The sequence below is a fragment of the Camelus dromedarius genome, chromosome 21 (assembly GCF_036321535.1).
Source record: "Camelus dromedarius isolate mCamDro1 chromosome 21, mCamDro1.pat, whole genome shotgun sequence".
Lineage (NCBI taxonomy): Eukaryota > Metazoa > Chordata > Mammalia > Artiodactyla > Camelidae > Camelus > Camelus dromedarius.
This window is the reverse complement of record NC_087456.1, coordinates 30236589-30251048: the sequence shown is the minus strand read 5'-3', so window position 1 is coordinate 30251048 and position 14460 is coordinate 30236589. Positions and strand designations below refer to the sequence as shown.

General features: G+C 35.7%; 1 protein-coding gene across 3 annotated transcripts in view; it reads left to right on the top strand.

The window, feature by feature from the left end:
* BRINP3 (BMP/retinoic acid inducible neural specific 3) overlaps nucleotides 1–14460 on the top strand; it is a 338844-nt gene that overhangs the window by 211452 nt on the left and 112932 nt on the right. For all 3 annotated transcript variants that reach the window (XM_031438370.2, XM_031438371.2, XM_031438369.2), the window contains exons 5-6: nucleotides 699–804; nucleotides 5949–6185. In XM_031438370.2, the coding sequence (XP_031294230.2) occupies nucleotides 699–804; nucleotides 5949–6185 (343 nt within the window). The remainder of the gene's footprint in view (nucleotides 1–698; nucleotides 805–5948; nucleotides 6186–14460) is intronic.

Genomic DNA, 14460 nt, shown 5'->3' with positions numbered 1-14460 from the left:
TAATATAAATGGAAATCATTAAGGACTATTTTGTTGGGCATTTGAACATGAGGTTAATGTTGAGGACAGGGAAAATCAATTAGGCAAAGGGGAGAACGGTGGGATGGGAAGAGCGTTGTATAAGCAAAGGTATAGAATGAACAAAGTCCACCTGGACCACAGGCAGCCTGCCTGCTGGGGAGAAGGGGACAGATGGAAGCCAAGCAGATGAGTTTAGACATTGGTAGCACCATGAAAGAAGGGGGAGTTATAGATTTTTAAGTAGAGGAATAAAATAATAAAATCAGTCTTTAGACAGTAGCTTGGCAGGTGGCTTTGATTTATTGAGGAAAAATGAACAAACACAAAACAATTCTCATATGAGTCAAAACTTGCTCTCTGCCTAAAGGAGCATGCTCTGTCATATCTTAGGTGAAATTAGTGACCTTATATGAATGATGTTGTTGACCAAAGAGGGCTTCCATTATTTTTTCTGAAGATTGATGCCTGGCCAAAGGGAAGGAAATCAAATTGAAGATAAAGGGAGTTATTTGTCTCCTCTGTGCTTGGGTGTGTGTGTTGGTGGTGTGTATCAGATCCTAGACCTTTTAGTAATGTTTGTGGTCACATGTATAATATCAGTGTGTGACAACTATATTGAATCGAAAGAACAAAGTAAAGCCTGGTGTATATAATAAAGTTGATGTTTTGGTCTTCAGGTAACAGAAACACGGACGGGTCCCCTTGGCTGCAGTAACTATGACAACCTGGATTCTGTCAGTTCTGTTCTGGTTCAGAGTCCTGAGAATAAGATTCAGTTGCAAGGTATGTTGGTAAAATTTCATTAATTCTCTATGAGCCTAGATGACAGTTATCCAGTTGTGATTTCTTTCTTCTTTTTCTTTCTTTTTTTTAAAATAAGCTGTATGTGCAGCACTAGGCTGTTAAAATTCTTATAAAAGGCTAATCCTTATTTTGAACTAATATAAACAGTCGAGACCAGATGAATGAAATGTTAAACTTCACTACACTTCTTAAATTGAGAAATCTGTAACAATTGAAAATTGATTGTAATAATATTTTTCTTTTATACAGTAATCATTGTGTCAGTAAGTAGCAATTTATCCTGAGGTCTGCCAGATCTTTGACTTTTTTCCTTATAGATTCTGATTAAAATTGTAACCATATTTATACATATTATAATGTGAACTGTTGACATTTTAAAATACAATCTAATATGATAGTTAAGGCTATGTTTTTCTTCTGACAAATGTGTACCTGAAAATATATTAATAAAATATTTATATTTGCATTATTTCCGTTATAAAGATAGATTATGTGATAATGGTGGTGATTTATTATCTTCATTCTATTCCTATATTTTGTGAGATAATTCAATAGAGGATTTTTTTAAGTAATAATTTTAACAGATGTATACTATATCCCAGATTGTTGTGGGTGTGTGTATTAGTCATTTATACCAGCAGGGAAAGCTTATGAATCCACACATTTTAAACAGGTACTAGTTGAACAAGTTCAGAAGTGCATTTGTGGTGAGACATTGTCTGTATTAAGTTGGCTGATCAAAGGGTGATTTTTCATTCTTCTTTAGTCCACCTTTTTAAATTACTTACTTCAACCTATATTTATATTATTCAGTTTTATATAAAAATGCTTAAAAGTTTTAGAAATTATTCCATTTTTTCCTCAAATTTTCAGTCTTGGAAAGTGTAACAGCATTGGGTTATTTAAATTTACCCTAAATAATAAATGAATTTCATTCATTTTGAATTGTATAAAAATTATAGAAAAAGTGCTTAAACATTTTAAACTTTAAATGCTATCCAATTGATCATTGTCAGTTTTAGATTTAAAGTCACTGAAATGTTGTTTTCTAATTTAGATAGAAATGCAGTCTATTAATATTCCTGGTAATAGAAGAAAATATGTAGGGACAGTGAAATGAAGCAGTGACTTCAAGAATAGAATACTCACACACACACACACACACACACACACACACACACAAACACACAGTTTGCTCATTTATTGTGTTTAAAAGATGATATTGGATGCCAAATTGCAAAGATTAGATTCCACTGGTACATTTAGATACATGATGTAATATCTTTAAAAATGTAAACATGTATAAGGCAACAGATGACTTACTTCTGGTCTACTTAATATATGATAACAGTTTTAGACGGGAACTTTATCATGTTCGGGGCAGCCCTTAGTTTTACGCACTGCGTTAGGTAGCACATGAGCAAAGCAGCACTGAGGAGCACTGGTCAGCTGGTCATTGTCACTTTGTTATTTGTTGTGCTAGAACCTATATTTGTGAGATGGAAATTACAATTGATCTCTCAACAATTTCTTAAATTTTTAAAATATTTATTCAACAAATATTGCTACTTTCCATTTCTCCTCTCATTCTGGAGTTCCAACTAAGTGTATTTTTATACCTTTCAGTCATATCCCATATATCTTTTCTGCTGTTTTCTGTATTTTATATCCTCTTGTGATTTTATTATTCTGTGTTCAATAATTCTTTTCTGATGTATTCCAGTTTGCTATTTATCTCTTTAGCTGTGTCTAGTCTGCTGTTAAATCCATCAGTTACTTCATAACTCTAATTTATCTAATTTTATTTGCAGAATTTCCACTTGGTTATAATTTATAATTTCCAGTTCTCTGTCAAAATTCTCTGTTTTGTCATATAATTTTTGATCAGGCGATTGAAATTAATTTATACTTCACATTTTGGGGACGCTATATAGTTCTTGCTTATTTACATACTCATTATTTTTTTTACTGAATTCTGATGCTGTGCATGAAAATTTGTACAAATAGTTTAAAGTTCTTGATTATGTTTTCTTTCTCCAGAGAAGATGTACTTTTGTTTCCGATAGTCCCTCAATCTATTTTTAATTGAGCCATTTGAAAGTATGCTTTAGACCTGGTAAAGCTAATTTTTGTTTGTTTGTTTAATTACTTTTTGGGTATATAGCCCTTCTTGATTCCAACAGATTCTGGAGAATTTTCTATCTTTATTATGGTTGGTTCAAAACTTCAATTTATGCTTTGCTAACTGGGCAAAACTCTGAGACAAAAGCTATGTTCCAATGTTTGGTTCACTCCCCACAGATTCTCTTCTTGCCAGGGTAGCTTCAAACGTCCTCACTTTCAGTGGCTTTTAGATCCCTTTAAATAGATTATTTTTAATATATTCTCTAGATTTTCTAGTTGTCGCTAGTGAAAAGATTAGTTTAAAAAAATAGTCCTCCAATACTGGACACATCCATATTTTACTCTGTGGCTTTCAGCTTGTAACCTTGACCTGTCTCACGTGCTCACTTTCATGGTGACCCCTAGGCGTCTTTGAACTCAGCTCGCCTAGCCTTGTCTCAGCACCGAGTACTTCTCTAATAACAGTCTTATCAGTACTTCAACTCTGTTGTTTCTCTACATTAAAAATACCTATAGGACAGCCCTCAGTCCCTCTGAGCTGTCTGGCAAGGCAATCGAAGCTTTCTCTCTTGGCATCAATTATTGCTCACGTTACTGGTCTAGCTATAACATTACGAAATTTGGAGTGGTCTGTCCCTAGGCTTCTTTCCCAGGAAACGTTGTTATTTTTTAGTGTGGTTTTACAAAGTGTCAGTTTCCATTTTTTTTTTTTTAAGAAATAAGTAGATAGATAGGTGGGTAGATAGAAGCAGAGTTAAGACAACAGAAATCCTTGCATGTCTAAAACTGAACTCATCATTTCTTGCCACCAGTTATTTCTCCCTAAATTACTTTTCCGGCCTTCACTATTTCTGCAAAGACACTCTGATTTTTACAAATTGAAAATTGTAATGCAGTTATTTGGTTTATGACATTTTAAATGTTACATAAATTCTTATTTTTTTTTTTTTTAGTAAAACTGAGGTTGAGATAATCAGTGAGTTCCATGTATCTGGTCCACACACACTGCATACTGTTAACGGAGATGTTTTAATAAGTAAACGCTGCTTCCTGAGTCTCATTAACAGAAACTCTGACTTAGTCTGGTTTCTTTTTGTTTGTTTGTTTGTTTGTTTGATAGGGGGAGGTAATTAGGCTTCTTTATTTTTTTAGTGGAAATACTGGAAATTGAACCCAGGACCTCATGCATGCTAGGCATGCTCTCTACCACTGAGCTATACATTCCCCCTCCCCCCAACTTAGCCTGTTTTTAACATTAAATAGGGGTATTTTCAGAAGAAGTCACTAGATATTTCTGAAGTATATGCAGTAATTTGGTGACCCACAAGACTAGACATTTAAGAATATTTATAGCTTTGTCACTGTACTTGTCTAAAGACTCATTTGTCATAGTTCACTTGCCTTCCATCAAATGAAGTCCTGTCTAGTAGAGTCCCACTCCTGTCACCTGTTGCTTTTTCACCATTTCCTTAGTTTAGATATTTTTAGTCTCTGTCTAAACTAATCTTTTCCCTTTATATTTTCTACTTCCAAATAAAGAACCACTCAGAATATCCTGCAAGGTTAAACATCATTTTAATACGAGTGAATTAATTACATACACTTAACCCTGATATAGGAACCCCAATAACATTTATTTTTCTAAGCAACTCACTCATTGCCTTCTTATCGTTCATGTACATTGAAACAATACTAATACTTGCTATTTTCAAAAGTGTATTCCATAGTTCACTTGTGCGTGATGTTAATATATTATCTTATGCCACAAAATACCTCTCCTAATATTGAAAACTAACCATGTGTCAAATAATGTTCTAGTCCACCTTTTTTTTGAAAAGTTTTATTAATCTCATGAGCCTAATGTAATTGCTTTGCCAATTAATTATACCTAGGGCAACACATGTTGCTCAACTCTAGTAGGTATTAAGTGTGATTGTAGAATATTATATACCTCTATTATATTAAATTACTTCTTTTATTTTCTTTAATAAATTGCAAGTACTTTTAGGGCAAGGAAATGTCTCAGCCATCTTCATAGTTGTACTTTACCTAAAAATTCTCTTCCAAATAGAAGGCATTCAATATTTATTTGAGGTGAAATAAAACATGAATAATAAAGTACACATATAAGTGCTAAGAGTACTTTTCTTGACCAATCTATGGGAGAATTAATCTGAAAGGATGAGATAAGTATAATTGTTAAGATATTTACAAAGTAGATTTTTTTCTTAAATGCTAATTCATGAATTTTATTAAATTAACCTGATAGATAATGGTCATGTCAAAAAATGATTGTTTTTGTTATAAAGGAAACATGTAAAAGTTGTAAAACTCAAATTTTATAGTAAACAGCAATTAGATATTTACCCAATTTTCCCTTACTTTTACATTTATTTTTACCTACTGATTAGTTTGAATATTTAGTCTTTTGACTAGATTTTTCTAAGTAGCAAGAAATACTAAAATGTAAAACTAGTAGAAATCCCAAATACTAATTTTATAGGCTTACTTTCATTTTTGATATTTTCTTGAGTTAGCAACTGGACTAAATTTGCAGGTAGAAAAGCAATATACTGTATCACTAAGGCTGTGAAATGACTAAGTCAGTCTATCTGATAGTTTCCTTGTAGTCAGTCGAAGTGATCGTATGGAAAATAGGCTGATACAAAGTTATGTTGTTAATGGCATGAGAAAAACATTACAGCAACACTGCAGAATTCTTTTGCCTATATCCCAACCCTTTGTATTATGATATTTATGTAGGTGTGAGCTCATAGTCTGAGGGTAAAATGAAAATATTGAAAACTATTTGAAATCAAGTGGTGGGAAATGAATGTCTACATCTCTTTTCTAACGTGTAGGGAATTAGGTTCTATCTACATTGTATAAAACAGCCAAAAATTCTGATCAATTATGTCAAATAATTTGAATATTGTACATAGGTATTATACTCTTTTCTTTATCAAAGTGAACTTATTGTTCTTTGTCTGTTCTTGAAGGGCTGCAAGTACTCCTTCCAGACTACCTTCAGGAGCGTTTTGTACAAGCAGCTTTGAGCTACATTGCTTGTAATTCAGAGGGAGAATTTATCTGCAAGGACAATGACTGCTGGTGTCATTGTGGTCCCAGATTTCCAGAATGCAACTGCCCCTCCATGGACATTCAAGCCATGGAAGAGAATCTTCTTCGAATAACTGAAACCTGGAAAGCCTACAACATTGACTTTGAGGAATCAGGTAAGACATGTATTTTAATGTAACCCTTTTAAACTTTTCCTCAAAAATCGCTATACTGAAAAGAGTATTTTACTCTTTTGGAAGAAATTCTTACGTACTTGGAATGAATTTATTCAATTTATTCTTATTATTGTTTCAAATGGACATGTGTATTGCTTTTATTACTGGCTATTCAGTATTTTTATTGAATTTGATTTGCATTTCTCTAATAATTAGTGATGCTGAGCATCTTTTCATGTTCCTTTTGAACAGCGTTATGTCTTCTTTAGAGAGATGTTTTGTTAGGTCTTCTGCCTGTTTTTTGATTGGGTTGCTTTTTTTGATATTGCATTGTATTAGCTGTTTATATACTTTAGATATTAAACCCTTATGGGTTGCATAACTTGAAAATATATTCTCCCATTCTGTAGGTTGTCTTTTCATTTTGTTGATATTTTCCTTTGCTGTGCAAAAGCTTTTAAGTTCGATTGTGTACCATTTATTTTTGCTTTTATTTATTATGTTTTCTTTTTACCTTGGGAGACTAATCTAAGAAACTATTGCTATGATTTATGTCCCAGAATGTTTTGCCTAAGTTCTCTTCTAGGAGTTTTATAATGTCATGTCTTATATTCAGGTTGTTCAACCATTTGGAGCTTATTTTTGCATATGGTGTGAAGGAGTGTTCTATTTTCATCGATTTCTATGTGGCTGTCCAGCTTTCCCAACATCACTTGTTGAATAGACTCTTTTTTCCATTATGTATTTCTGTCTCCTTTGTCATAGATTAATTAACCCTACATGTGTGGGTTTATTTCTGGGTTCTCTATTCTGTTCCATTGATCTATATGTCTGTTTTTGTGCCAGTACTATGCTGTTTGATTACTGTAGCTTTGTAGTGTAGTCTAAAGTCTGGAAAGGTTCATATTGTAATTCTTCTCTTGTTCATTTCTTCTTTTTCTTTTTCCTTTTGTGGTTTGATAGCTTTCTTTTGTATTATGCTTGAATTTCATTCTTTTTGGTTTTTGTGAATCTATTATTTGTTTTTGATTTGTGGTTACCGAGGAGTTTAAGTATGTTGACCCATAATTATATCTATTTGCTTTAAACTGATAGTCATACAAGTCCAAACACTTTCTGAAAGATCTACATGTTTACGCTCCCCTCCTCCATATTTTGTGATTTTGATGTCTTATTTTAGAATTTCATGCTTATCCTTTTGCTGTTAAATGTAGTTATGGTTGCTTTTACAGATTTTTTGATTGTTTTAAAATCTATGCACTGGCTTATTTAAGTGATCTTCAATCCTTTTATATATTTGGTTTTCCTACTGTGATTTTCTCTTTTCAGTAGATTCCTCCTTCTTTTTTATTTAGATAAGACCCTTCAATATTTCCTTTAGGGTAGGTTTAGTGTTCTTTAATGTAAATTCTTAATTTTTAAATTTTAAATTCTTTAATTTTTGCTTGTCTAAAATATTCTTTCCTCTATTCTAAATGATACTCTTGCTGGGTAGAGGATCCTAAGTTGCAAGTGTTTCCCTTTCAGGACTTTCAGTACATCATGCCACTCCATTCTGGCCTGCACAGTTTCCTTAGAGAAATTAGCTAATAGCCTTATGAAGGTTCCCGTGTCATTGGTTCTTTATTTTTCTTTTGCTGCCTTTCAGAATCTTCTCTTTAACTTTTGCTGTTTTAATTATGGTATGTCTTGGTGTGGGTCTGTTTGGGTTCATCTTGTTTGGGACCTTCTGTGCTTCCTGTACCTAAATATCTGTTTTCTTCTTTAGGTTTGAGAATTTTTTAGCCATAATTTTTTCAAAAACACTTTCAGTTCCCTTTTCTCTCTCTCCTGCTTCTGGGACCCCTATTATGATTAGGCTGGAATGCTTTATATTACCCCATATATCTCATATATCACTTTCATTTTTTTAAAAAATGTATTTTTCTGTCTGCTGTTCTGATTGGATGATTTCCATTATTCTACCTTCCAGACCACTTATTCATTTTTCTGTGTCATTTAGTCTGATACTCATTGCTTCTAGATTGACTTTTATGTTGACAATTGAATTGTGCAATTTTGATTGGTTCATCTTCATAGTTTCTAGTCCTTTGTTACAGTGATCTACATTTCTACTGATGATCTTTCTTAATTCCTTTAGTCTTTTTATTACTTCCTTTTTGAACTTGTGGTCTAGCAGACGGGTGAGGTCTGCTTCACTCTTTGTTCTTTCAGGGAATTTCTCTCGTTCTTTTAGTTAGGAGTAGTTCCTCTGCTTTATCGTTCTACTTAACCTTCTCTATCTCTGTAAATTTAAGGGAAACAGTGGTCTACTGTGGTCTTGGAGGAGTGTTTTAATGTAGGAGTGTCCCTGTGTAGATTGTGTCCAATATTTTTAGTTCAAGGGCTGGTTTTGGTATGGCATATCTTTCCTCAGAGTGTGATGGCTGTTATCACCTTGATAGGGGATGTGATGGGTGCTGTGGTGTTTAGAGTCTGCACTGGATGTGAGGCGGGGCCTCCTCTTTGCTCCGTGGCTGTCACTGCCCCATCAGGGGTGGGTCTACCTCCACGCTGGTGAGAAGCCCTGAGGGTTGGGTCCATTCAGGCTCCATTGCCCTTGAGTGCATTCCCTGCACCAAAGGGGGTGATTGCTGAAGCAAATGAAGCCTGTATGGTCACAGAGACTTATGAGCAACCAGTGTAAGCATCCATGGTTCTGCTCAGAAACAGCCTGAGGTCATGTCCTTTCCTCCATCGTGTTTGTCCCAGATCTAGTGCAGTGTTGTGGTGAGGACTAGGGACTAGGCTGAGGCTGGGGGGTTGGGGGTTTGGGGTGTTGGCTGCAGGAATTGACATGGCTGTGCTATCACCTGGGACTTGGGCTGCCTCTGTGGCCTACCTTTCCCAGGACCTGTTCACCCCAGATCTGGTGTTAAGCTGTGGAGCAGAGTTGGCAGAGCTGAGGCACCCTTACTCCTGCGTAGGGCTTGACCACCCAAGAGTCAGTGCTTAGCTACTGGGTATTCTTAGGACATCGCCCTGTGCGCAGACTGTCAGCATCTGCCCAGCTCGCCCCGCACCCCCACGTGTGTGCTGACACTGGTCTCTGCATTTCTGCCTGGATCACACCCCCAGAGCTGTGGTCTATCTCTGGGAAGCTAGACCAAATCTTTGCCCTGACCTCTCACCAAGCTGTGGTGTGGAGTGAGCAAGGGCATCCGCCCCTTCATATTGGGAAGCACAGTGAGGCAGCAGCTGCCAATGCAAGTCTCTCTCCGCTCTGATTATTAGCAAGCCAGCAAGTACGCACTCTGCGAGCAGAGTCTCGGTTTCTCCAGCCCTTCTAGCTGTCTCAGTGGACATCCCAGCAGGCAAGACCGCTCTAAAGGGCAAGAATCTGCCCATGTGGACCTTCTCTTCCTTACAGATCCCTCCTGGAGGGCCTGTCTTGACCTGATGCCTTTTTTTTTCCCTTTCTACCTGGCTATATGGGGGTCTTTCTCACATCTTTGATTGTATAGGAGATCTTCTGCCAGTTTCCAGTTAGTTTCTATGAGAATTGTTCCATACGTAGATACATTTAATGTGCTTGTCGGGGAGGTGAGTGCCACGTCCTCCTACTCTGCCGTCTTGGTCCCCCTCCTATCCAGTGTTTTACCAAAAGCACATATGGTACTTTGTGTATCTCTCTCTCTGGAACTTAGGCTGCTCTCAAGCTGACTTATTAGTCAGTTATAACAAGGAAGTCCTTATCTTTCTCAGTACAGACATTACCAGCTGATACCTCTGATGCCTTTCTGGACTATTCTCATGGCCCTTGAGTTCCACTGATGAGGCAAGATACAGAGAGAAATTATTGCGAATTTTCTTTACATTAAGCTGAATCTTATGAATGTGCACTTTCGTATAACTACTTCTTTTTGAATCAAATTTAGATCAGTTTGGATTCAATGATGCTGTGGGTTTTGTTGTTCTCATTTCTGAGTTTTTGTGAGTGCATATATGTGTTTTCAATACTGTTTCTTTTCGACTACATAACCTGTAATGCCCTTCATTTCAAGAAGCATTGAACTTTAACAAAAGATTAAGGATACCTCAACATGAAATTAAAATATTGATAACAGCATATACAATAATTCATGATAATGCAATAATAAAACCCCCAGAATGTGGTAAATATAATCATGTAGCATTTAGTCAGAAGTGTTGATCATGACTAACTTTCAAAGAAGTAAGAGGCCCTAATTGCCAAGAGGACAGATTTATATGCTTGAATGTTATAATTTTTCCAGTGATTCATTTAACCAAACACACTTAAAAAGTGACAATAAAATTCAACATACGTTCACAATAAAAACACTCAATTTAGGCAGAGAAGGAACATATCTCAACATAATAAAGGCCATATATGACAAGCCCACAGCTAACATCAGACAAGAAAAAAACATAATTGATGGTTTCAACCCTCACCCTTTTGCACAGTACACCATCAAATTATAAAATAAAAGGATAGGTAAATAAATTTAGGAAAAGTTCATAGATTTAGTTTTTTTAAAGATTATTTCGATCAGAATAATGCCTACTAAATAATGCTCCTCAATTTTAGTAATATTTCTATTTATATAAATAGGAAAAACTTTCTAGAATCAAAAATCCTTATCTCCTTGACACTGTTGGAATGAATTTCTAATCTCAAATTTTGTCTTCCTAATCTTCCCAATAGAATACCCAGAAGTAATGTATTAGGTAGCTAATATTTTATTTTTAAGTAGAAGCATCTGATAATTAAAAATAATTATGAAATACAGCACTCTTAAATTACAAAGTACAGTTGTCTTCTGAGGGTCAAACTTAAAGAAAAAAACATAGAAACTTCTGTCTACATATCACAGTGTAAACCAGGGAATCTTATGAGCCCCGGATTTGTGGAACTCACGCAGGAAAGCTACCCCTGTTATTTCGCTTGGAAGGGATATTTTAAAAATCACCAAATGAACACTGGAGCTTTTATTTCCAGGTGAAATGTAGTAGAATGAAGTAAGCTAATATTTCTGTTAATAGTAACTAGAAAGTTGAATGATTTTTAAAATTGTATTTTTAAAGACATAATAGTTCATAAAAGCAACACCAACTAAATGGACTAAAATTCCTGGCATGAGATGTAAACTAGGAATTCATAGCTTTTCCTTCCTTCCTTCCTTCCTTCCTCTCTCCCTCCCTCCCTCCCTCCCTCTCTCTCTCTCCTTCTTTCTCTCTCTCTCTCTCTTTCTTTCTTTCTTTCTTTCTTTCTTCCTTCCTTCCTTTCCTTTCTTTCTTTTTATTCATTAATGTATTTAATTCTGTAAACAGAGGCTGAGGGCTCTGCGCCTCCTCAGGCTGAGAGCAGCTAATAGGAGAAAGAAAAAGCCACAAAGCTTCTAGTGGTTGTGGGGACGAGCGTGACAAAACTCAGTGGGCCTAAAGACATCTAGTTTTACCACAGGATATTTGCTGAATTTCAGATGGTGCTTGATGCCAAAGAACTATTCCACAGTCTGTGCAAACAGAATGAAGTTTACCACAGATTTTCAGGTGCTTAGGAGATCAAAACTCTCTAGAGGGAGAAGCTTGAAAATAAAACAAGCAAGGATGGAAAACCCTCGAGAGAATAAAGCAGTGACGCCGTGTTTCTGCAGCTGCTCTTCCCTGAGGCACATTTGTCAATCAGGACAGAGCTCAAGGCTGGGAAGCTAGGATTAGCCCCCGGAAAAGGCTGCTGTTCCAGGACAGAGGGATCAGAAGACAATTTTGCAGTCATGGTAGATTGACATGAGAAATTGGAGGCTTAAGGAGTTTTTAATATACGACCAGTCTCCTCTTTATGACATTTGTCTTAACCTGTGGCAGATGACTAACGAGATAAACTATAAGCCTCTGAATGATAGAATGGAGTCTTCTGCAGGGTTACAGGCCTGAAGTAGCAAATGCTGGAGGTCCTTAACTGAAAGTTCTGAAGGGCTGCACCCTAAGAAAAGGGGAGAATCAGAGGTAGACTGAGTTCTGTGCAATTACAATCCAGCCCTGATACATACAGCTCAAATCCTCATCCTAAGGCGGTGATCCTAAAAAGACCAGTTCTCTTTGGTGTCTGTTAAATATGAAGAGGGTGACCTCTTGAGGAGGAAAACATTTTCTAAAACCTCTGCCATTCTTTTTATACATGATGGACATAAAATTCTAATTTACAACGTATGTGAGCAGACAAAACCTCACGGCCAATACCAAGGAGAAAAGAAACCAGGTAGCAGATGTAAGACGATCCAGATACTGAACTTAGTTAGAACGATTTTCAGATAATGATTATTCAAATGTCAAAAAAATCAGAGGAAAGGAAGGATAAAGTAGATGCTGATATTGAAAAGCTCACCAGAGACTGGAAACCTCTGAAACTGGACTAAAGGACATTGTAAAACATAGAGAACGCAGTATCTGAAATTAATAGCTCGAAGCTCTGTTTTACTAGGAGTCTTGGCACAGTGGATAAATGGTGAGGGAACAGGAAGACAAGTTAACAGAACAGACAGACAGAAGCAGTGAGGAAAACAAATGCTGGATAAAGGGATGACAAGCAAGTGAGACACACATAAAAGTCTAACATATTTTAAAATTTGAGACACGGGAAAAATGGAGGGAAAATCGTGTAAACCACATGGAAAGATGTAGTGGATACAAAGGTTTTAAAACTGAAAACATACAGTTTCAACCTACAGATTCAAAGAGCACAACAAACACAAAGAAAGAGAAGGACAAAGAAAACCGCTGAGAGGCATAGCGTTGTAAAACAGTTGGAAAAAAGACAGAAAAACGTATTCTAACTAGAGAAAAATAAGAAAGACAGTACTTTCATTGGACCAATGATAAGCCTGACTTATCAAAACAAAAACAAAACCAGATTTTGACATCCTTGAAGTGCTGAAAGAAAATAACAGTTAATCTAAAATTAGGTACCGCTCCACAGTATTTTAAAAAGTGGACGTGAAAATAAAGATGTGTTCAGACAAGAAATGCTACATTAAAACATGGAAATGTAAAGGGGAGGAGGAATACTAGAAATGACAAATATGTGTAGGTATAAGTGAATACCAACTGTATAAAATATTAGTTATGATGTGATGTGGAAACAAAATATATGTAGGATCCCAATATAACACAATAGTGTAATCATGGGTGGTGAAAGGAAGTAGTTAATATTCTAAGTATTTCAAGGTCCTGGCATTGTGTAGGATGTGCTAAGCGATGTAATTTGCATTAGAGATAAATATATATTATAGTCTCTGGGATATCTACTAAAATAAAAAATATTTAATTAAAATCAATACAGTACAATAAAATACAAATTACTTAATTACTCCATAATAGGACAATAAAATATAAAACAGAAGAAATATCACCTGGGTCAAGTAGATCAAGGCAGTGGGAAGAGAAAGATTTGGACTGTCTTTTCGGTAAATTGCGTTGGGTCAGATATGATCCCGCTGTAATGGTTATTATATTAAATATTCTTTTTTCTTATTGCATTTAATAGTCTAAATAAAAGACTAATACCATAAGATTGGTAATTAATAACAGAAATAAGTAGGAGACTATTTGCTGTTCACTGGAGACATGCTATGGGCATGGATACGCTGAGGTTAAGTGGTGGAAAAAGATGTGATTACTAGACAAAAAATCTACAGTAAATTTGAAAGCAAGATACATTGAAATTAGAAAACTATTTCCTAATAATAAAATAGTCAATCCAACAGGTTTGTACATCATAATTGTTAGTGTATATGAACAGCAAAATAAAACTTGCATCACACCAGCTAGACAGGCAAATAAGACTACTCAAGACTATTGAAATAAAGGAGAGAGGCTTACAATAAGGAAGGACGATTGAACTCAACCCCTCTGATACAAAGGGCACGAGGATTTTTAAACCACTGAGATTAGCTCATGGAAAAATACTAGAGGACATAAACGGGCAGGGTGGCAATGAGCTTAGCCCGTCTGTATTTGCTAATTGTCCCTTGTTGAAGTTGGTCTCCTAGTTTTCCACAGAGCCTGGGAGCTGAGTGTGCCCTCTCATTTTCCTTTGATGATTACAAGCCAAAAGGTTGACTCCCAGATCCTTGAGAAAGACATTTCTGGTTTTGTAGAAGATTTACGTCTTTAAGGGACAGAGAAATACTTTACAATTGCAAGTTTTCTGAAGGAAAGGGAAGTCAGGAAGAAGCCTGTTTAAAGTTTAGTGAAGCAGAGGGGAGTGTTGAGG